Raw genomic sequence first — 23,347 nt, 5'->3', positions numbered from 1 at the left:
ACTGAGGAACAGCATAGGCACAGGACATCGCCATAATAGCGATTTCTTTGTTATGCTTGTTGTAAATAAAAGTTCTATGATGCATTGAAATGATAGATAATACGATGGTTATCATCATTTTTCTAATCTTTATTACCGTAATAAGTTATTACAGAAATAGTAAGTGACATTTTCCGAGAGCGAAATCTGTTGTGGTATTTAAAAATGTCGGTTAGCGAAGAAATCTATGAACATGGGATGACGATTTCCATTGACCAATCGACGGTGTGCAGCGTCACACGTCACACGCAGCCTGGCAAAAAAGTACCTTTGGTACCTTTCGCTACCCATCCCGAACAAGAACTAAAACCGGCACGGGTACCAGAAATGGCACGGGTACTTTTGGCAGTGGAGAAAGGCTAAAGACCAGGGCCGACCCGGGTCGACCCGGGTCGGCCCTGTAGTGGAAAAGCGCCAAAAGACATCCAAAACACCAGCCTAGTCAATCAGCTTGCAGAATGCTTTTATAAGGAATAGATATCCAGAACAAATACATAAGCACACATTCATTATATGTATTAAATCCTCTTTAATATCCACTAACTAATGTATACGTTTTATTGTACAATCAACCTGAGCAAGTTTATGTTTGTTTATGTAACAACTTTCCAACTAACTACTTATGATAGAGAATACAATTGAGCACAGCTCTGTTACAGTAGTCATATTGTCAGTTAGCCTAGCTCTGTGTATTTCTGACCTGTGTTGGACCTTGCAGACCAAGGTTTTTTTAGGTCAAACTCTGGCCACCTCACATAGACCTCCAATGAACTGACTCCAGTATCTGTACAGGGGCCAAGACACAGCCTGCCTGCTCTAAATGGTGTCTCCTAGCAACCACAACTGGAGCAGTGGGAGTGGGTAAAGGGTGATGGAGCAACAACATTCGCAAGGCATGCTGGGGGAATTGGAGCAGTTACTCCTGAATGCACAACTTCAGTGTGGTATTCCACACCATCATTCCGACCACCATCCCAGATTTGTGAATTGGTTTAAGTCAAAGCAATGCAACTGTACACAAAACAACTTCAAACCAGCAGTCTTGTACAAGCAGAAAGAAGCCAAACATCTATTTACTTATCACACAACAATGACAATTCCCATCTCAATCTATATGTAAATATTCCAGCCCCATGTGTTTCTGGCTACCATCTATAGTTTCAATGTTGCATGAACTCTGATGATATCAGGCCTACTATATCACCCAGAGGTTACTTCTCAGATATCGATAGGGGAACTGTACACAACTTGTATAATTGATGGATATTGAGCCAAAGCCCATATCAGGTATTTGTGGGCTTCAAAACACCAAACACTATTCTAACATTACAACCCCCTGAAGGCTATTAGGGAATTGACTTAAATAGTATCAAAATATCACGTGGAAGATATTCCAGTGATAGTTCTAGTAGAGGGTATGTCTTTCCTAAGATAATGCAGGTCGTATGCTTATCCATCTCCTGAACACGTGTGTTATGCTCAGTGTTATTATATAACCGTTGAATGAACTTGTCACATGACTCATCTATGTTGTAAGTCAAAGGTAAATGTGTATCTGGAAAATATTGATTTCCTTATTTATCCTAAGGGGTCGCCAAATATGACCAAGTCAAGACAACCTTGGGACAGGATCTATCAAAGTCATTGGGACTGTGTCAGGACCTTTGAAACAGCAAAAGGCTATACTGCACATTTCTTTTCTTGGTAGAGAGCACTTTCTTTGGTCACCACCATATTTCTTGAGGTTAAAACGCAAACTGAATAACAAAAGACACCAACAAACCGTATAGCCATTCCTAGTATCAAGTAGGCTAACATTCAAATATCACTAATACTGACTTGTGCAAAGAGATGTTTTGCATAGACTGAGAAAGGGTTAGGCTAGTAATGCATATCAAGTTACGTGTTTAATATGTCTTTGGCAAGAGCTTTAATAGACATTCTTCTCCTAGCCAGACATTCCCTTCCTCAAAATGAAACAGCTAGATGCCAATCTCATTCACTGGTATCATGCTTTTCTAACAAACAGACTACAGCTAGTAAAACCCACTCTACTGTACTTCCCAACAGTTGTGGTTCACCACAGGGTTTCCTGAGCTCACCAGCCCTGAGTTCACCCACTATACCAACGTCTGTGGATGCTCAAACCTCAATAACTTTATATTGAGGTTCCTTTATGGACAACCACAGTGATGTCAAACACCAGGAAAATGTTAACAGTCAGGTGAAGTTGTGCAACAGCAATACCCTTGTCCTGAACATCAAAAAGACCTTTGTGCAACCATTGTGCGACCTTAATGTGACATTTTTAGCCGTGCTTTTACTTTAGTCTTTCAGCTCCTCTTTTTGTTACATTTGAGGTTTTATTATTTACCATGCATTAGTCTCTACAGTCCTCACCCTGTAGAATAAAGATTTTTTTAAATAAAGATTTGACCCTCACTCTGTCAAACTGTATCATGGTAGCAGCTGAGGAAATGGACTATTCTCCAGGCACATGCACACTACGACTTGTACATTTTACCATTCTACTGTACTGTACACCATATCGCTTTACACAAAACCATACATCATCATTGTATTGAATGTAGGATTTCTGTAGGTTTCTTTTTGTTTTTTAATTTGTCCTGCCATGACCTGTTTTAATTACGTAAAGCAAATGCAGATGACAATAAAATAAAATAAAATAAAAGCTAACCGTATCTTACTTTTAAATAATAAAACCATAAAGTTTAGATCACAACAACAGATAGGAATATCAAATGTTCAAGTTTAACTTTCGGATCAGAGTAACTGCACATTCGCATGAATTTCCCTATATCCCACCCACCTGCTGAATGTAGTTCTTCCACAGGAGCAATCCAAACTGCCGTGCGATCGGCATATTGAGAGGAGTGTGGAGACTGCCCAGAACCACAGGACCTGGCAAGACAGACAGAGTGAGATGTTCAGGTAGGTATAGATACTACTGGCACCTTCGGTGTGTTTAATCATCAAGGCCAGAATTGAGCAATCCTGTCAGTCCAGAGCCACAGCAGCATTTGACCTCCACCTAAGGTTTCATTTCACAATAATAGAAACATAAATAAAACATGTTAAAAAAAATAACCAAAAGAGGGAACAGAGAGTGACCATTGGCCACAGTTCCAAGCTAGTTCATTGTTCAAGACGTGTACGTGTCAAACAATATCCGAATCTTAATTCCAGTTATGCAATGGGAATTTACAGTGTGAGGAAAAAAAACAAGGACGTGGCTGTGTAGTACGAAAGACAGTATGTTATGGAACCAAACAGGGGTTTGGGGGTAAAGGAAACACAAGAGGAAAACACAAATGCTACAACAACACTGTGTATACACACAGAGGCTAAACCAGTTGAACAGGCTACCAAAAATGTGTCTGATTTTGACGTGTTAGCCTACACTTTGCACAGGCCTACCTGCTTGTTTTTGTTTCCACACTCCACAGGCAGACGTGAGTGGATGACAAAGGATGCAATGTGGCTGCCCTTATCTAACTATCCTTATCCAGAACAGCTCCCTTATTCGGTGGGAAACCGTACCATTGCCTAGCTCTTTCTGTTCTACTGGATATATTTCCTAGCCTTGGAATACAACAATAAACTGCATATATAGAAGACAACAGCTGTCATGTAGTCGTCGTTAACAAGGATCTATCCAACTACCGCACTAACTGTGAGAGCAGGCACATTCCTTTGAAATATGAGGCATCTCTATTTTCAGTCTCTCTCAATCAGATTATGTCTTTTACTTTAGATGAAGAATAAACCTTTGTGCTTTAAGCCCATGGTCAGGAAATCATGTGCTACAGTCATTTCAAGACACATAACTGGGGGGGGGTAACATCTCAGACAGGCCATATGATCTCAACCCAAGTGCAGGGTGTCATCATGCAAAGTCCATGTGCTGTAGGCCTATATCTAAGTAGTGTAATGACTTCAAACTTCTGAAAGAAAAAAACGGTATCATTCATCATGGAATCTCTTTCGTAGCATCATTTTCACAAAAAGACATGTTTCTTTGAGATAAAGAATGTTTTTTTTGTTTGTTTGTTTTTGCAATAATGTATATGTTATGATGGGAATTTATACTGCAATGTGGACAAATGCAACAACAAAATGCAATATGGACTGCTTCTAAGAACGGCAAGCTTAAGCCTTGACAACAACCACTCACTATCGGGAATAGATCTAGAAAACGGAGGCCTAATACACCTTCAAACGAGATGATGTTAATATTGATAGAAATGTAACAGAACGATCTACTTTGTTTCTCCATTTTGCTACGTTGACGTGGATGATGTATCCATTTCTCAAGGAATTATGCCCGCCTGTCTCCTCATTTTTCACACAATAATATCCCTGGGCCTAAATGATTGGACGAACAACCTGCCTGTCAATTCCTAAGATTCTGATGGAGCAGGATGAAGGGAACAAGAAAGGAATGTCCTTAAAATAACACAAGCATAACGTTATTGCATTTATTTAGAGCTAGTCTAGAGCTAATTTAAGAGAATAATGAAACGAATAGTTATAAACAGTCGGCAACATTACCTTACAAAAGGCAGGGTTCGCTATGTGAACTTCATGGGCTGTCCAGTCGGCTTAGAAATTCCTCCTTTTTAAAAACGATAACATTGAACTACCTCCACGTCTACCTTGACTAAATCCACCGAGGGTGCATTAGTGAGGCATAGGACCTATGCAGACAAAGCCAAGTAGAATATTGCTAGCAAGATCTCAGCTACGGGGGGCGATGACATTGCACCACCGTTGGATGAACACCGTATTCATTGTGCAAATGCAGCCACGATCGTCAACAAATAGAATCACGTGATCTGTCCTTTTTCTATCGTCATGTGACCTTACCAGTTGTGGGGGGTTTTGGCTGGCTTCTTTGCTTGCATGCACCCCTCCATGAAATGTTATGATACATGATCACAGATACATCACATTTCAATCATGGATGACTATAGACTACATTCTAAAGAGGTGCTATGAAATCACTGCAACCACATGAGAAATGTGGTGTCTATCAAGAAATCAGATCACTCAGAATCATTAGACCATCTACTGCGCTATTTCAGTGTGTCATACTCTTGGGTTGGTTGTGGATCTTGTGTCAGGTGATGAGCGTTGTTGGTGCGGTGGTGTTGGTGTGTGTGAGAGTTGAAGAGAACACAATCATTAGCTAGTCCGCAGGCTTGTTTTAATAGAAATTCATACAGGATGTACAGAAACAATCCACACAGGAGACTCGAGAGAACAATGCAAATTTAAAAAATTAAAAACCTTACATACATACTCATACTGTAGAAGGCACACTGCTTACTTGCACTTTTTGGAATTAAGCAAAAACATAACATCCAGTATCAAGTAAAGGCAGCTTATCACAGTCTTTTTTTCTTATACATAACATATGTACATATCAGACACAGAAGATAACCAGTTTGATTGAACAGTTAAAAAAGTATTTACAGTCTTTCTCAATCATCGGTGGACATGGACTCCGTGTCCTAAAATAGGCATACAGTACTTTTCAAATCTATCAAGTAATAATTTGCCTTTAGTGTCTAACTTCTGTTTCCCCAAAAGAAGGCAAAGCAACTCCACTTATAACACTTCAATTAGTAGTTGATTGTTCAAGCATAGCAAACATTGCTGTGAAAACCATTTACACTTCTGTTCAGTAGAATTGCTCTGCTTGGATGAAAGCAAAAGTGCTAGACCTCAGTCAAAATGAATATATGGTAGAAATGTTGGGCAAAACAGAACTCATTACTAAATGTTCAGATGTCATGGTGCACTGTGTACCTCTTCATTGCTATTCATGGCTCTAAACATGTTGATGAAAATATTCATCGTCCTTAGTGGTTTGTTGTATGTACACAGATGTTTAGTGTGTGTCTAAGATATTTTCTGTGCTCCAACAGTAACAACATACAGCAATAGTTTACAAACAGCATAATGGATCTGTGAGAACACTTTGTGTAATCATACAATTGTAGGCATTACGCATTTTGAATGACTATCCTATCATAACTCAGAGTACCTTTGGCATGACTAGAATAAGACGAATGGCAAAAAATGTATCAGAGCTAATTCAGACAATCAAATAAATGCTTCAGACTTCACAAACATAGATATTTTAATTATCTAAAACACAGAGTAACCATCCCCTGGCAACAACTAATCACCTTATCAAAAAGGTGCTGAGAATCCTGTATAGGCAGTGCATATCAGCATTTCCGTTATCCTAATGAATGAGGAAACTCCTTTGGCCGGAGAGTCAGTGAGGGAAAACCAAAATGCCGCACGGTTTTTACAATACAATCACAATAACGCAGGCTGTGGTTCTTTTTCACATGTTAAAGGTCTTCACATCGATACACGTTTTAGAAATTATCCCATGAGGTTTTTTTTCCTTTATGAGGTTTTCAGCCATCTGTGTGAGATCTGAGACAGGTAGGTTGTTGCAAGAGTTGATGAGCGACGAGAGAAACGACGAGCGCCGCAAATGTAACAGACGAGTCCTGAGGAGAGTGAAGTTTGTTGTTGTTGTTGTTGTTGTTGTTGTTGTTGTTGTTGTTGTTTTCCAGTGGTTTCTATGCTGATGAGTCAGATGAGGTTATTGAACAACAGGGGGCAGCTTAACATCCAGAGAAGTCTTGTTATAATTCATGTGTGATGTGTCATATGTGAAGAAATACAGAAAGGCTGGTATGGCCTTTTGTGCCCCCCCCTTTCCTTTTCTTTTCTTTTCTTTTTTTCCCTTTTCTTAAAGCTAAAATAGGCTGTTTTTTTGATCTTGGTGATCTTGTGGCGGTGGTGTGGTTCAGGAACCAGTGCGGCGGCAGACTTCTGGCTTTGTGGAGTGAAGAGATCAGCAACAACGACGATGACAGGAAAGTGCTGGCAAGAGGCCAGGGAAGGGGTAGGGGTGGAGGTGGGATCAGAAAGAGACCTGATCCATTTCAACTGTATGGTCAGGTCTCCCCCGGTGATTAAAGGCTTAAGAACCCCACGCTGGCGGCGTAGACCTCTATCTCTTCCTCCTGTTCCATCTCCATCTCTTCTCCGCTGTGGGCCGCTGCGTTCTTCCTCTTCACCTGCCTATGGAGCACACCCCTGGGCCTCTGCATGGGCACCAGGAGGCGGAAGCCTGGCTGGGCGTTGGCAGAGCCTGAGCCCGGGGTAGGGACAGGGGGCATGGCTGTGAAGGTGCAGGGCATGAGGGAGGAAGAGGAGGAGGAAGAGGGGCTGGCGCTCTGGACGGAGGAGTACCCTGAGCTGTGGAGGTCAGTGGAGAAAGAGAGGGGCTCTCGAGGCCGGCTCCTGGCGCTCCCCTGTCCTTCCACCTCCACCTCTTCCTCCTCGTTTCCCTCACACAGACTGTCCTCGTCACTCGAGAGGGCTCGGCAGTGCAGTTGTCGGTCCTCAGGCTCTGATGCCAGCTCCACAGTTATGGCCAGACCAGAGGCTGTAAGGAGAGAACAGGCAACATCGTTAACATATCAGAACGACCAAACCTAATCAATGCTGCACACTGATAAGTAGGAAAAGCTTTGAAAGTGGTTAATGGAACAGTAATGTGTAATGCAGACCAAGATACCTGATGAGCCAGACAGAGTGATATCACTATTTCCTGGAAGACTGACTCAGACACTATTCCCCTCATGTGAATGAGGTACACACGATTGTTACAACTGATCCAGGTTCAAGAATGAGTCAAGTTTGAGTCACACCAAGTCTCTAAAATCTAAAAGTCTCCTAAATTTCGTTGTTTGGTACCTGTACTGTAACAATGACAAATAAAGTCTATCTATCTATCTATCTAGGCCCTTGGTATATCCAGAGGCCTTTCAATGCAGTGTATGTACTCCCCGCCCCCTCCTCCCTCTACTCACTCTCTCCGTCCTTCTCTCCCTCGCTCCATTCCTGGTCGCCGTCGTAGCCGGAGCAGGACGTGTCGAGGCTCAAGTCCAGGATGTCCCCCAGCAGCGTCTCCTCCTGGGTGGACAGCTCCGCCGTGGGAGTGGCCAGGAAGCTGCCTCTGTGGGCCTGCATGCTGTCCTCTCTCCTCCTGGGGGAAGACACAGGATCATTTACATTTACATTTACATTCAGGATCAGGTCAAGGATGCCCTCAGCAGTGTTTCCCCTAGGTTTGCTGCCTTGGGGGGGTGGCATGGACCGTGGCATGGACGCCCCCCCCCCCCAGCGTCATGTCCAGGGGGTGTACTAACTTGTACATTAAGCCGCCTCACGCTACGGAAACAGGAGATAGGCTCCTGTCCTATGGGCCATTAGGCTTGAGAACCGTCGGTTCTTAAGGCTACTTACTTATGTGGTCTTGACTACCTGTCCACTTTCTCACCTGGTTCTTGCGCTCTCGCTCAGGTGTGCCGACAAAATCCTGCTCTCTCTCCTTCTCTCCCTCTCTATCCTCTTCTCCCTTTCGCTGTCAACCAAAAGGCAAACATAACAACCAGTATTTATTATACTGGTTTTTATTATTATTTATTATTTATGTGTAACATAATTATAATTGAATATTGGATTGCTGTGGGCAATGCAGTCAGATAATGTCATTTTGACTTTACTCTCTCACCTGAAAAAAAAATCGTATGTCCAACTATAAAAAACAGACATTTCCAATGCTTCAATCCACTGTCCATGTACTGTAAATATTAGGGCTGGGTATCGCCACTGATTTCCCAAAACGATTCGATTCCGATTCACAGCTCCCGATTCGATTCGATTCACGATTCGATTCCGATTCGATTTAGTTACAATATCAATTTTCCTTGAATATGAAGAGATTCTCAGAACTAATGCTATAAATGGTTCAAGGAACCCTATAACATGTAGCATTGTTAAACATATCAATGTTTACATTAAGAATTGACTCCAAAGCAGTTACATGAATGTACTTCTTATTGGAACATAAATGAACATCATTGACCAACATTTTGCTAAATCAGACACTACAAAAAGTGCTTTTTAACATGCTTTACTGCAGCCAGTGTAAATAAAGGGGCTACAAACATAGCCTATCGGTAAACAAGACATCACATATCCCTCAGGACTGTCTCAAATAGCTTATTTGCATAATATATACAGTGGGGAGAACAAGTATTTGATACACTGCTGATTTTGCAGGTTTTCCCACTTAGAAAGAATGTAGAGGTCTGTAATTTTTATCATAGGTACACTTCAACTGTGAGAGACGGAATCTAAAACAAAAATCCAGAAAATCACATTGTATGACTTTTAAATAATTAATTTGCATTTTATTGTATGAAATAAGTATTTGATCACCTACCAACCAGTAATAATTCCGGCTCTCACAGACGAGACCTGTTAGTTTTTCTTTAAGAAGCCCTCCTATTCTCCACTCATTACCTGTATTAACTGCACCTGTTTGAACTCGTTACCTTTATAAAAGACACCTCTCCACACACTCAATCAATCAGACCCCAACCTCTCCACAATGGGCAAGACCAAAGAGCTTTCTAAGGACATCAGGGACAAAATTGTAGACCTGCACAAGGCTGGGATGGGCTACAGGACAATAGGGAAGCAGCTTGGTGAGAAGGCAACAACTGTTGGCGCAATTATTAGAAAATGGAAGAAATTTAAGATGACTGTCAATCTCCCTCGGTCTGGGGCTCCATGCAAGATCTCACCTCGTGGGGCATCAATGATCATAAGAAAGGTGAGGGATCAGCCCAGAACTACACGGCAGGACCTGGTCAATGACCTGAAGAGAGCTGGGACCACAGTCTCAAAGAAAACTATCAGTAACACACTACGCCGTCAGGGATTAAAATCCTGTAGCGCACGCAAGGTCCCCCTGCTCAAGCCAGCGCATGTCCAGGCCCGTCTGAGGTTTGCCAATGATCATCTGGATGATCCAGAGGAGGAATGGGAGAAGGTCATGTGGTCTGATGAGACCAAAATAGAGCTTTTTGGCATAAACTCCACTCGCCGTGTTTGGAGGAAGAAGAAGGATGAGTACAACCCCAAGAACACCATCTCAACCGTGAAGCATGGAGGTGGAAACATCATTCTTTGGGGATGCTTTTCTGCAAAGGGGACAGGACGAATGCACCGTATTGAGGGGAGGATGGATGGGGCCAAGTATCGCGAGATCTTGGCCAATAACCTCCTTCCCTCAGTAAGAGCATTGAAGATGGGTCATGGCTGGGTCTTCCAGCATGACAACGACCCGAAACACACAGCCAGGGCAACTAAGGAGTGGCTCCGTAAGAAGCATCTCAAGGTCCTGGAGTGGCCTAGCCAGTCTCCAGACCTGAACCCAATAGAAAATCTTTGGAGGGAGCTGAAAGTCCGTGTTGTCCAGCGACAGCCCCGAAACCTGAAGGATCTGGAGAAGATCTGTATGGAGGAGTGGGCCCAAATCCCTGCTGCAGTGTGTGCAAACCTGGTCAAGAACTACAGGAAACGTCTGATCTCTGTAATTGCAAACAACGGTTTCTTTACCAAATATTAAGTTCTGTTTTTCTGATGTATCAAATACTTATTTCATGCAATAAAATGTAAATTAATTACTTTAAAATCATACAATTTGATTTTCTGGAGAAAAAAAATTAGATTCTGTCTCTCACAGTTGAAGTGATAGTAATAGTACCTATTATAAAAATTACAGACCTCTACATTCTTTCTAAGTGGGAAAACGTGCAAAATCAGCAGTGTATCAAATACTTGTTCTCCCCACTGTATATATATATATATACAAAATAAAAATGTGCAAAACTCAAACGAAAATAGTGCAATAGATGAGGGTATTTTGGGGAACAAAAAAACACATTGTAAACCATAATGTCCATGAAACTAAAGCCCTTCATTACTGCTTTCTCACTTTTTGGAGATTGGAAGATTTTATTCAGGAATAAACATAATTGGAAAATCAATGATTATTAAAATACTGTAGTATACAGTAACAATAAGTTAGTGGAAACACCACAAATCTACGGAACCACTTATTGAGGCATCACCCTGACGTGAAACATGGAAAAGAGGATCCGAAACAAGCCTCGCTGATAAAGTGGCAAGTGATTGTCAGGTACGAGTCCATTGCTCTGGATGTCCAGCTGTCACACGTTATGGCAACTCTCTCTGCTGGCTGGAGTGAAGTTGCGATGTCACGTTTCACCTGCGCGGACATGTCTGGGACTATCACTTCACTCAACTGTTTGCGTGTCGGTAACACGTAGCGTGCTTCTAGTACTCTGACGACACTGACGACGCTGTAGTAATTTGTTGGGCACGCGGAGAATTTGATTGTAATTTGCAACCAAACGTCTTTATCAGCGAGGCTTGTTTCGGATCCGCTTTTACATGTTTCACGTCAGGGTGATGCCTCAATAAGTGGTTCCGTAGATTTGTGGTGTTTCCACTAAATGTAACCTCCACTGCGCACAGCTTGCATATGTCTTTGCTTTTGTCCTACTCATCTCTATCGTCATAATTTTTACATCCAAAATGCACCCAGACATCTGCCTTTAAGCCTGGTCGTTGCGTGAGATATGATACATTCTTGTAGCGCGAGATCTGGCCACGAGATCTCATTGCGGGTTGAAGCTGCAAGCAAAAAATAAAAAAAAATAAAAACATGAAAGATCGATCTCAGGATTTATGAATCGATAATCGCTCATTCAATGAAGATCGATTCAGAATCGGGAAATCGATTTTTTTGAACCCAGCCCTAGTAAATATGCCATTATGGTATTACCATGAAGCCCAATTCTATCAGAATAAGAAAGATTGTATATCTATTTTAAGTAAAATAATAAAGTGCATCCAGTTAGCTCTTTAGCTGGCAAGTGTGCAAGCAGACTAGCTCATCTCATCACCTCTGAGCTAGCTAGCTAGCTAGTTCTTTGACACTATTTACATACCATGGAACTATAATCAGACACTTTCTAGTGGTCACAATAATAAAGACCAATTTGAACCAACTTGCTCTGAACACTCAGCAATTATATTTGCTAACGTTTCAACTTGCTTACTTTCTATCTGAAGACATCTCACCCTGCAAAAACTCTCTCACGTCGCCCGCGCGCAAAATCTTGTATTATTCTCCAGTGTGGAGATAGGTTTGGCTATGCGAGACTGCTGGCGGACTAACGTTACCAAAGAGCCCATGGGCTTGCCACTCGCCAGATTCGGGTTGGGTGCATTTTCAAAAAGCGGATATTTTAGCCTACTTGTCAGATGTTTGGTGTCTACGTCCGTAATAATTCTTCTTTCTTGGGGGGGCGGGGGGTTCCGTTTGGCAATGGTAGGGGAAACACTGCTCAGTATAAATAATAATAATACATTAGACTTATATAGCGCTCTTCTAGACACTCAAAGACGCTAAATACTTTCTATTTTTTATGTTGTGTAAAAACAGACATGTCTCTCTCCTCCCGCCCCCCCCCCCCCCCAAAAAAAAAAGACGAGACTGCAGAGAAAGTGACTAGGACACCCCTACACGCCTGATGCCACTCTGGGGACGCCAACAAGTTATTGTGGTGGGAGACGGCTGACATCTTCAGACTTCAGAGTTTGACAACAAAAATCTCAAGACATATTTATTCCCGTTTACAAGACTGTTTTAGTCCTAGTTCATACACTAGGATAGGCCAAGACTAAGGAGGGGGGAATCCCACTATGACAAGGGATGTCTCAGTGGTCAGGTTCAGTGAGTCAGGGTATCCTCCCCCATTCCCCCCCCCTACTGGCGTATCTTTCCAAGCATACAAACCCACCTTTTGCTATTGCTGGAGGGGGAAGAGAGGAAGGGGTGGATGTCTGCTGGTTGGCCCGTGGGGCTGGGCGGGTCCATCTGAGGCATCACCGGGACCTCTAGGCTCCGACACAGCTCCTTGAAGCCTATGACCTGCGGGAGGCGGTGGAGAGAACCGGTCAGACACGAGAGGGGCGTGGGGTAGATGGCCCAGGAGACTGAGGAGCTCAGACACAAAAGGGCCTAACACAGTCATAGTGATGAGGAGGAGAAGGAGGAGGAGGAGGATCCCATCTACTAGACTCAACATGCAGAACAACATAGTCACAATGGAATAGGTGTCAGATAAACAGCATTATACCCATAACAAATATACTGGACTTGCTTTTTTTGTGACAGGCAAAACTGTACGAGTAAGACAGGTGCAGACAGACCGACAGGAACAGACAGATGGGTACAGAGACAGACAGACAGACAGCCTCACCTTCTCTTTGCTAATGTGCTGGTAGGCATCGTCCTCAAAGCGCTGCTTAACACCTGTCAGAGACACGTGTCTGTAGTCTTTCGGCACGTCCTGACTGAAGCTGAAAGGGAGAGAAGACGAGAGGGGGGGGTGAGTTTAATCTACCTGGCTGGTTGCATCATATCATAACCAATAAGGAATATACTGAATATTGGACTTCTCCCAATAACTGATGTGAGTCACCCTGCAGCACACTTGTGTGACTCACTCTCCCGGCCCCCCCCTTCCCCACACACCCACACATCCCACACCCACACCAACTGCCTCCCACTCACTGCCCATTAAAGCCCAGACGGTGCATTGTAGTAGGGCCTTGTTAATGATCATCCATTTTCCTCTTAACACGGGCAGACAGCATGAACAACCGGATCTCTAATCAATACCATTGTCCCTGTGTTAGCGACGGCCAGACACATCAAAATAGCATTTTGGTCACTCAGTGGTCTCTAACTGTACAACCTTTATTTTTACCACAGTGGCTGTGAAAATATAATGAGTACCGAAGGAACCCAACAGCAGGAGACCAGAGCTGCACCAATCATTTGTATTTGTGTGTGTGACTGTGTGTGTGTTTCTAACACGACACACAGCATTCACAGCCGTTTTCTAGCTTTATAATGAGCCAACGGTTCTCTGGCGGCGAGTGAGTGGGAAGTATTGCCATCAACACGTCTCCTCCGGCAGTAAATAACCCTGGCCACAGCGTGGGTGAGGGGGCGGGGGGGGGGGGGGGGGTGGACAGTCCCCACACAGGGTTAAGTGGACCAGAACCACTACCTTTCACTTATCCGCTATAGAGACTGGCCTCGTCACTGCTCTGAAACAACACTCAAATGAACGCCCCATTCAGTGTGTGTGTGTGTGTGACGATCTAAAGTGGGTTTGACGGTAAAATGGCGAGCATCGCACTTTGGGATCATTTGGATTAAATCTGAATGTGGCCAAGGGGGAACAAAAAGCAGGGAAAAGTTTCAGTTCAGTTATCAACAGCGCCAGCAGCACTGGAGACATCTGCATACAGGTGACAACTCGTTTCTAACAAACACTAAAACTGGAGACGTAATCAAGTTAATGACTGCTTTCGCTGGGGTGATTACTCAGTAGGAGCGAACGCTGCCTACGAAGACCTGCTGAGCCATACAATAACAGGCTCCTCCAGGTAATAGGCCTGGCTAATCAAACCCAGAGCAGCAGGATACTGACTGACTGCCAAGCTGCACCTCCAGACGAGGTGGTGGAGCATTAAACAGAGGCGCCAATTAGCAGCTTGTGAGAGAACGACAGGTCAACTACAGATTGACCTCAATAAGTTGCTGCTTAAAATGCGAATGATGAGCAGAATGAACTTCCTAGGTGGGCGATGTAAATGGGTAAGTTCTCCAGCCCAATGTGAGCGTGTGAGTGGATGGTGTGCTGATCGTGACCCAGCCTGCTAACACAAAAGTTTCACTTGTAACCAAAGTTAGTTATTCCAAAGTAGGAATATGCTCACTATCTGTGCACTGTGAGGTCATCTGTAGCTTAGAGACAATTGGCTATAAAAATAAAATAATTGAGTATTTTTGGCATGCTATGTGAGTTTTGTGTTTTCTTTCTCTGTTAAAACTCCTAACCCCACTCTCTCCTCCAACCATGGTCCTGCCCTGTTTCCTAGGTGACCCTCATCGGGGATTAATTATATAATAAAAAAAGCCTCCCTCTCTCATGAGAGTTGTTTACAAGAGACGGACGGAGAGAGAGAGAAAGAGATAACAAGACCAAAAGAGGAACTGACAAAACAAGATCTTAGAGGCAGTACTACTTACCACTTGACGTAGAGCAGCACAGCACAGGGGACCAGGTATTGTTTGGAGAAGCCTGTGTACTCGGCCAGCTGGCTGGGCCAGACAGGAGCTACAGAGACAGGGAGATGGAAGGGACGGTCAAAAAAAAAAAGAAGAAAGAAAAAGCAATCTCATTCTCTGATCCTGTTATAATGATCAATTATACACCGATAATGAAAGAGTTGTAGTGGTGTGAGTGTGAAACAAAGACACAGAGAGTGTGTGTGTGTGTGTGTGTGTGTGTGTGTGTGTGTGTGTGTTTTGAGCCTGTAGTACCGTAGTGGTGCATTGCCCGTGTGAGCAGCAGGGCGGCGCTGGCGAGGCGGGCGGGGGGAGGGGTGATGAGGGCCGAGTAGAGCAGGGAGAGTTCACAGATGTAGCTGAACAGGTGTGCACTGCGCCTCTCCAGGGGCAGCAAGGACAACAGCACCTCCCCGTAGTCCAGCAGTGTGGGAGTCTGGAGGGGACACACACACACCAACCAAACACACTATAAGCTACCACCCCTGAACACATAGATATCAAGCCGAATCTGGGGGTGCTTAAAACCAAACCAAAATGTTTGGGGATAAATTGTTGTGTTATGCATATACGTGTGTGTGTGTTTGTCTCCACTCACCCTGATCTTTCCCTCTAACACAGAGATGACCTCTCCCATCATGCGGACCAGGTCCTCGTATTTGTAGGTGTTATCGGTGAGCCACACCGCCTCGCGGATGGTCAAGATGTCCTTACTGATGTACCTGGAAGACAAAGTCAGCACATTAGAAACCATTCAACAAGACTTGACAAGACACTTGGGAGAGTATATCTGAATGTTTGAATACCGTCCTACAACCGCTTCGATCTCCAACTTAAGTAAAGAACGTTACACAGACAAGTCCAACGCATGTAATACCAGCATCGTCAGGATCAGAGTTCTAGGTCAGAGGAGGAGTTGGAGGGAAGGTGTTTCTGTTCTCACCGTGTGCAGACGACCATGCAGGCGATGCCCAGCAGCTGGAGGCGGGCCTTGGGGACGGAGCGCAGGGCCAGGTAGCGGTCCACACAGCCCACCGTCAGGTGTAATGTCAGGCTGGAGAAGTCCTTCATGGTGGTCACCTCCACCAGCCAGTCCACCAGGATGTACCTACAGAGAGAGAGAGCGAGCGAATGTAATGTTTCTGTAGCACTGAAGTGTGTCCCGTGTAGCATCATACACTGTGTTTTTCAAAAATAAAAATAAACCTAAAGATCTACAAAATCTCAAAGCTCATCTAGCAAAAGCTCATTACCAGAACATTGTGAGTCACCATCATGAGTGAACAGGAATACTAAATCAGTGTGATTCATAAATATAGGCTGAGTGTTTTTATGCTGATCTAACAGGCAGGGCAAAAAATGAACACCCGCCATGTGTAGGTAGATTTTGGCATTGGCGGGTATATCTGTAAATCTTACAAGCCACTTTGGCGGTTAACTAAACCTTGGTAAACACAAAGATAATCTGGCCGATTTTGGCCCGATTTCCCCCCTTCCGACCAAGGACAGCAAACGCCCGACTATCGGGTGGCTCTAAAGAATATCCTACAAGATTATCCTGTGGTGTGAGGTGTGTTAAGAGTCAATTTCTTCCGACAATCTGCTCTGAAAATGGTCGGTTCGTGTTCAATATTTACGATCAAAAGTCTTCTTGCCTGTGGTCAAAACTGACAACTCTCAAGTCCGATTGTGACGTGCAATGCAAAGTAGCCAATAAAGAAGCAAGCTGACTGACGGGTCTTCTTGTTTTCGTTCTTCGCCACTTTATTTCCCCTGTCGCACATGGCTGCCTCGTACAGGTCAGTCAGGGTACTATTACCTTGATCACGTGAGATTTCTGGCTTGCGGAACGAGACTCTAGACTGTCGTTGATCAGATCTTTACGCATGTGGTCGTATATCGGAGCACACAACACACAATACGATCAAAAATCAATACTGTTCAATCCATGATTTTTTATCTTCATGTGTGGGGTCTTTCAGATAAAAAATGTAGCTAACCTTTCTGGACGTGGACAGAAGAGAAACATTTATAAAAGACTGCAACAAAGGATTGTTCGAATGGTGGATAAAGAACTTGATCAACTTCCAAAGAAATTCAAGCTGACCTGCAGAAACAAGGTACAACAGTGTTAGCTTGCACTATCCGTCGCCATCTGAATGAAATGGGAAGCTATGGTAGGAGACCCAGGAGGACCCCACTGCTTGACACAGACATAAAAAAGCCAGACTGGACTTACCTGGTGAAGCCAAAATCATTCAGAGAGAACGGCCTGTAGACAGACGAGATCAAAATAGAGCTTTTTGGTAAAGCACATCATTGTACTGTTTACAGAAAACGAAATGAGGCCTTCAAAAGGGAAGAACACGGTCCCTACAGTCAAACATGGTGGAGGTTGAGATGTTTTGGGGTTGTTTTGCTGCTTCTGGCATCAGATGCCTTGACTGACATGGCATCATGAAATCTGAAGACGACCAAAGAATTTTGGGGCACAATGTAGGAAAGTGTCAGAAAGCTGGGTCTCCGTCAGAGGTCATGGGTCTTCCAGCAGCACAATGACCCAAAGCATACTTGAAAAAGCAACCAGAAATGGTTTAAGACAAAGCGCTGGAAAGTTCTGAAATGGCCAGCAATGAGTCCAGATCGAAATCCAATAGAACACCGGTGGCGTGATCTCAAAACAGCAGTTGAGAGAATGTGAGCAACGTGGAGCAGTTGGCAAAAGAAGAGTGGTCCAAAAAGAGTGGGGTAAGAAACTAATTCATGGTTAAAGGAAGCGAAATACTTGTTTTTTCAAAGGGTGTGCTGCCAAATATTAAGTTGTTCATTTTGTTCAGTCTATTTTTGGAGTTCTGTGTGGTGTGGAATGATATCAGATTTGGCTTTTTTTCTCCTTTTTTTTTGTGTTGTTCCAATGCAAACAAAAGAAAAAAATATGTGAATACCAAGGCATTTGTAACTGCATAAATTTTCTGAGAGAAGTGGTGCATTATCTGACAGAAGCCAATATTTTTGGCCATGACTGTATGCCCTGCTAACAGGTCAGGTCAGGTGCGTTCTGGTGCTGTGTGGTGGTGGTAGCTACCTCATGGTGTCATTGATGCATTTGTGGAGCGTGTCTTCCGAAGCTTGGTGCCGTACTACGGAGCGACCGGAGCGGAACAGCTGGGCCACCAGGTCAGCACAGGCCCGCGGCTCCAGTCCCAACGGGTTCCCACTGCTGCAGGCCTTGGCCAGGGAGAGCTGGGGACAGAGGGAGACATAGGGGCAGGAGTCAAATCACGGGCCATACGACAGCCAAGCCGGTGAGAGACCAGGCTAAGGGGGAGTCAAAGCACTCTAGTGCCAGGGCATTCTAGTGCCAGGCCTGGGTCAGTGGATAAAATCTCCTGGTCCGTGGACGACTCTCTTTTTTTATGATTGACTATAAATGATAACATTTTATACAAGACTACCAAAAACTAGACATCAAGAGCTATGACACTCTGATACAACTTTAGTGGTGAGAATACCAAACATGAGAGGGGAAAGAAGAGGATGAAAATAATACATTTAAACAATGAAGGGATGACAAGATGTCAAAACAGCCCATACAGAGGCTGCTGCTGCTGACAGCCACTTCCACGCCCTTTATTTTTTTACTAAATGAATAAATGTCAACGAGGTGGTTGAAAGAAAGACAAGGCTTATTACAAAAGACAGTGATTATACACAAGAACAAAATTGACACGAGACACAATGAAGAGAAAACTGGAAATTATGTGAAACTGTGATTGAGGAAAGGTTCAAAACCTCAATAATGTTATTCCCCTAAAATTCATAACCACTGGTGACTCATCAGGGATTTAGACAGACAGACAGACACACACACACACACACACACACACACCTGTGCTTCCCAACATCCTTTGGCGGCGTAGTCCCTGAGGGTCCGTACACACTGGAGGTACCTGCCAGGGTCCGCCATCTGGGAACAGAGGAAGCGCCAACGTTAACTTATGATGCTTCACACAGGCAGATTCGGTTTTGATCATGTAAACGACTGAAGTGTTAATGAGGCGTGAAAGGGACTCACAGCAGCTATGCGGCTGTGTTCCCACAGCAGGTAGGAGCTCTGCAGGCAGCCAGACTGAGAGGACTCCTCTAGCATAGTCAGGGCGATGGCACGCCTCTCCTTATCCTGCACACAAAGATACACACAGTTACCAGACATGATATAACCATCATTAACTTGGAAATAACACGGGCAGAGAATGCTTGTTTGTCCCCTCATATTCATTGTATGTGTGCGCGCGCAAGTAATGATCCCTGAATAGAACATTGAACACAGATAATGGTGTACAATTTTTCTTTTTGTAAGTAACAAAAAACAGAAAACATAAAGCATAAGCATAAAAACAACGGTGCTGTTGGCAAGCAGAAACAGCAGGGGAGCAATAGAAACTTAAATAGAAACTGCCTAATAGAGCTGTGGACCCCAGTCTCTTTCACACTCACATCAAAGTGCTCCAGAACTCTGGCCAGACAATGCAGCAACGGCCCCCTCCGCTCCTATAGAGAAAAAAAACAAAGAAAAAGACAGAAAAACAACCATTGAATGAAACTCAAAAAAATACCCTTTAAAGCATAACATCCATTATCATTAACACTCTCCAATTTGTGCAGCCAATACAACTACTGTCCTTTCAGCCCATTGAGCGAGAAGATGTTCAGACAGATCTATTTGTTGTTGGTTAAACAGAGGCAATACAGTTTCAGTGCAACCGAGGACAACAAATCAGCTCGCTCTCTCTCTCTCTCTCTCTCTCTCTCTCTCTCTCAGAAATGGAACTCCCTGGCTGCCTGTTGGCCAGAAGTAATGAGGATGAGACACACTGTTGCAGAGCATCACACTCTCCATTTATCTTCACTAACAAGGGCACCCAAATGCCAGTCGGGGTCAAAGCAAAAATGGTCTCAGTCTCTCAGCTTTATAGTGTTGGCACCATTTTTCCGGATCGGCCTTTCCCTCTTCCCATCCTGTATTAGAACTCACATTCATCTCAATCAGTTGGGAATGAAAAGAACAGAGAGGAGAGAGACAGTGGAGCATTGTGACTGCGCCTCTGGATTGGACAACAGCTCTCTTATCTGTACGCAGGGAACGGCTAAACTAAATGTTTTTCCCAATAAGAGAGGGGACGGGACGGGACACTAAGTGACGGCTCCTGTCTTACCGGGTTGGTGTGACACTCGGTCTTGAGCCTGTCAAACACCACAGCCTTGCAGCAGCTCCCCGTGGGGGACCAGGGTGGACGGATGAAGAGCCAGATGAAGGGGTCTGCGGTGGGGGAGCGCAGACTCTCAGCCAGGCTGAAGAAGCGGGAGGCCTTCCTGCCACACACGTCCGCCCGGCCCTCCTCACACAGTAACGCTGCCATAAGGAGAGAAAGGGGAGGGATTATTATGCTGGGATTAACGCACGGAGTAAGTGATTAAATCATGCAAGCCATTTGATCAAGCTGTGACCAATTCAGTCGTAATCAAACGAAGACATTTAGGAGCATTCAGAAATTATAATGATGTTGTGTAACTTACGTCCTTCGTTGTATAAATATGCGATCCCTAGCTTCACAGCTGCTTCAAAGTTCCCCTTCTCTGCAGCCCTGCAAGAACAGAAAGAAAACCCGTTAACAAAATGGATACATTGGAACAATCAGAGAGGCGGGGGGCTGGAGGAGGGGGAGGCATACCTCTCAAACAGCCAGACTGTTTTCGGGGCCGGCCAGGTATCCTTGAAACTGACCCGGGCCCATACACTGGAGTGGTTATCGATGATGTCACGGAGCTGGGAGTGTACCTGGGAGATTACAGAAAACATGTCTAAAAAGTCAGTCTCAATCATGCATCATCATCACAAGCCTGTCAAACTACTGTGATTCTCCCAAAGTGGCTCCTTGCACATGCTTTTAGGCTGTATGAAAACGCCTGACTTGGCCTGAAAACACGACACATCATGACTCACAAACTCAGGTGGTGACAAGATGTTCAGGCCAGCATGTCCAAATGACGGCGCTCAGGACGTTATGCAAGTGTTTGAATGTATATATGTGTGGGTTTACTCACAGCTCTGACAGCCAGCAGGTCTTGAGCAGAGAGCCACTTGAACACACACAGGAGGACTTCCTCAGGCAGAGACAGCAGAGTCAGGGCTGAAACACGCTTACGGACCCGCTTCCTCACCGGAACGGAGAAGCATTTGGAACAACGGCAGTGAAGCACTAAAGAGGAGAGAAGAAATGGGGTCAACATTAAATGACATCTCTCTACAAGTCATTACACCTTTCAGATATGTAACACCTTTCAGATAAGTACATCAACATATCATGAGGAACAAAACTAACTAACTTCTAACTCACCCGCCCACCCACACCCTAAACTTTCTGTCCACATCGGAATGTGTGTACAGTTCTCATCCGAGTGCTGGACTGAGATAGTAATTACCACAGCAATGTTAGCTAACGTCACCCGTATTTGTGGCCGGTTTGCTGGCTCATCAAAATAGACATTTCCAGGGTGATCCACTCCACACAAGTGAATTTATTGTCTGACCTTGGCGATAATGATATTGCTTAATAAATGCCAAATCAATCAAATCAATTTGTAACAATACATCGCTCTCATTTATGACACAAGCATTAACTTACACTGGCGAAGTGTCCAGTCCATAGTTAGCTCAGATAGCTCAATTAAGCGCCCAATTTTCCCTCCTCTCCTAAGGCTACAGCTAACTCTGACATGATGACTGCACGATATATATGGATTCATATGAGGTTAGCAGCCAGTCTCTCAACAGAAGCGTAAAAAGCAAACCCTTTACAATGTGTAATCATATGTGTTAACTTAACAAATAAAATAAAAAACCCTGGTTAGCTAGTTGAGTTAGCCAGCTTAGTGAGGAGGCACCAAGCTGTGCAACAACGTCCGCTAGCTGCGAACCAGAGACATTATTACTAGGGAGTTCTTCCACAGGGCAGAAAGGCAAGTTACCTGGCTAATTAAAAGTTAGTTAAAAAACGGTAAACTCATTCACATGCTAACGGTTTAGTAATAGATACTTACCGCCCGCTTTCATTTCAAGTGGGAAGAAGATCACTCCTCTGGACGGTAGACAAGTTAGTTAGCTAGCCTGCAAAGTAACGCAAGAGAACTAAACGTCGGTTATTTCAGAGTTTCAAATTATGCCAAGTCTGATGAACTGTCGACTGAACTGTTACTAAAACTATTACAGTTAGCAGTGCTGACAAGCTAGGTAGTTGAGATATTGTGAAATTGTTAGCACTTGCTACAATTCAAATCCATGCATGCATCTCTACTTGGAGACCCTCCCCAAAATCGCTTTAGGACCGCCCGCGTAGTGAGTTTAAACATCAACTTGGATCTCATTGGCAGCGGTGGAGTCCGCCCATCGGCTGTCTGACGAGGCATGGATTGGTCGAGACAAAGAGCTTCGACGTCTAATTGGCTTGTTTTTACAAAAAATGAAATCAAGACCACTGATAGGATTAGTCATCACTATTTCGAAGTACGCGCTCCGAAATAAATGCAGGCCATTGGTTAAATTGGTTATAAAAAACGACGAGGTACCTCCCCTTTCGTTGAGTTCTGGGATCTGTAGTGGATCTTCAAACATGTCTTTTTAAATGTACCCGGTTTAAAGAGACATGAACCCAAAAAATCTTATGAAGTTAAATAGTATTGTAAAATAATTTGCCAGTTTTGCATAGTCATTGAGAGGGTGATGAACCACAGTCATATATAAATTATATGAAAATGTGATGGGCAACACTCCATATAACAACAGTTTTATTTTTTAATAACTCCGCGAGTATACAAAAGTCACAACGGACGCTCTTCAGAATAAGAGAAGGACGTTGTTGAATGGATCGGTTCATGCTTTCAAACTTTACATTTCAAATGTCAAACATAAATAAATAAATCGCCACTGATACAATGCCTATGGGTAAAGTGGACACGGGAAGTGAACTCCTCGGTGCTCTAATCTAATGAAGCCATGACTGACAGCTTTATCCCAGGGGACTCATTTGAGGCAGTGTTTATGTACAGGCATGTTTCTCTTGATCGAGAAAATCATCTAAAATACTTTTGAGTTTCAAATTTGTCTGA

At 43.9% G+C, this 23,347-nt stretch overlaps 2 protein-coding genes across 3 annotated transcripts in view; both read right to left on the bottom strand.

Annotated features, from left to right (window-relative positions):
* The window catches only part of abca3b (ATP-binding cassette, sub-family A (ABC1), member 3b), a gene marked incomplete at its 3' end in the record, with an annotated part of 37,463 nt that extends 34,514 nt beyond the window's left edge, over nucleotides 1–2,949 (bottom strand). For both annotated transcript variants that reach the window (XM_080522441.1, XM_080522442.1), the window contains exon 1: nucleotides 2,870–2,949. In XM_080522441.1, the coding sequence (XP_080378567.1) occupies nucleotides 2,870–2,923 (54 nt within the window). In that variant the 5' untranslated portion in view covers nucleotides 2,924–2,949. The remainder of the gene's footprint in view (nucleotides 1–2,869) is intronic.
* A 4,112-nt stretch (nucleotides 2,950–7,061) lies between these two features.
* Nucleotides 7,062–21,889, bottom strand: ccnf (cyclin F; the record flags this gene model as incomplete). Its single annotated transcript, XM_080523242.1, has 17 exons — nucleotides 7,062–7,537; nucleotides 7,965–8,140; nucleotides 12,837–12,967; nucleotides 13,299–13,398; nucleotides 15,143–15,230; nucleotides 15,437–15,617; nucleotides 15,780–15,903; nucleotides 16,125–16,289; nucleotides 18,267–18,424; nucleotides 19,071–19,148; nucleotides 19,257–19,361; nucleotides 19,679–19,732; nucleotides 20,398–20,594; nucleotides 20,759–20,826; nucleotides 20,914–21,020; nucleotides 21,287–21,441; nucleotides 21,868–21,889. 17 exons carry the CDS (start codon nucleotides 21,887–21,889, stop codon nucleotides 7,062–7,064), a joined length of 2,385 nt encoding a protein of 794 aa, XP_080379368.1.
* Between the last annotated feature and the right edge of the window lie 1,458 nt (nucleotides 21,890–23,347).

The sequence above is a fragment of the Nansenia antarctica genome, assembly GCF_963989245.1.
Source record: "Nansenia antarctica genome assembly, chromosome: 2".
In the NCBI taxonomy this organism is placed as follows: Eukaryota; Metazoa; Chordata; class Actinopteri; order Argentiniformes; family Microstomatidae; genus Nansenia; species Nansenia antarctica.
The sequence above is the reverse complement of the archived record's forward strand: the minus strand, read 5'-3'. Positions and strand labels throughout refer to the sequence as shown.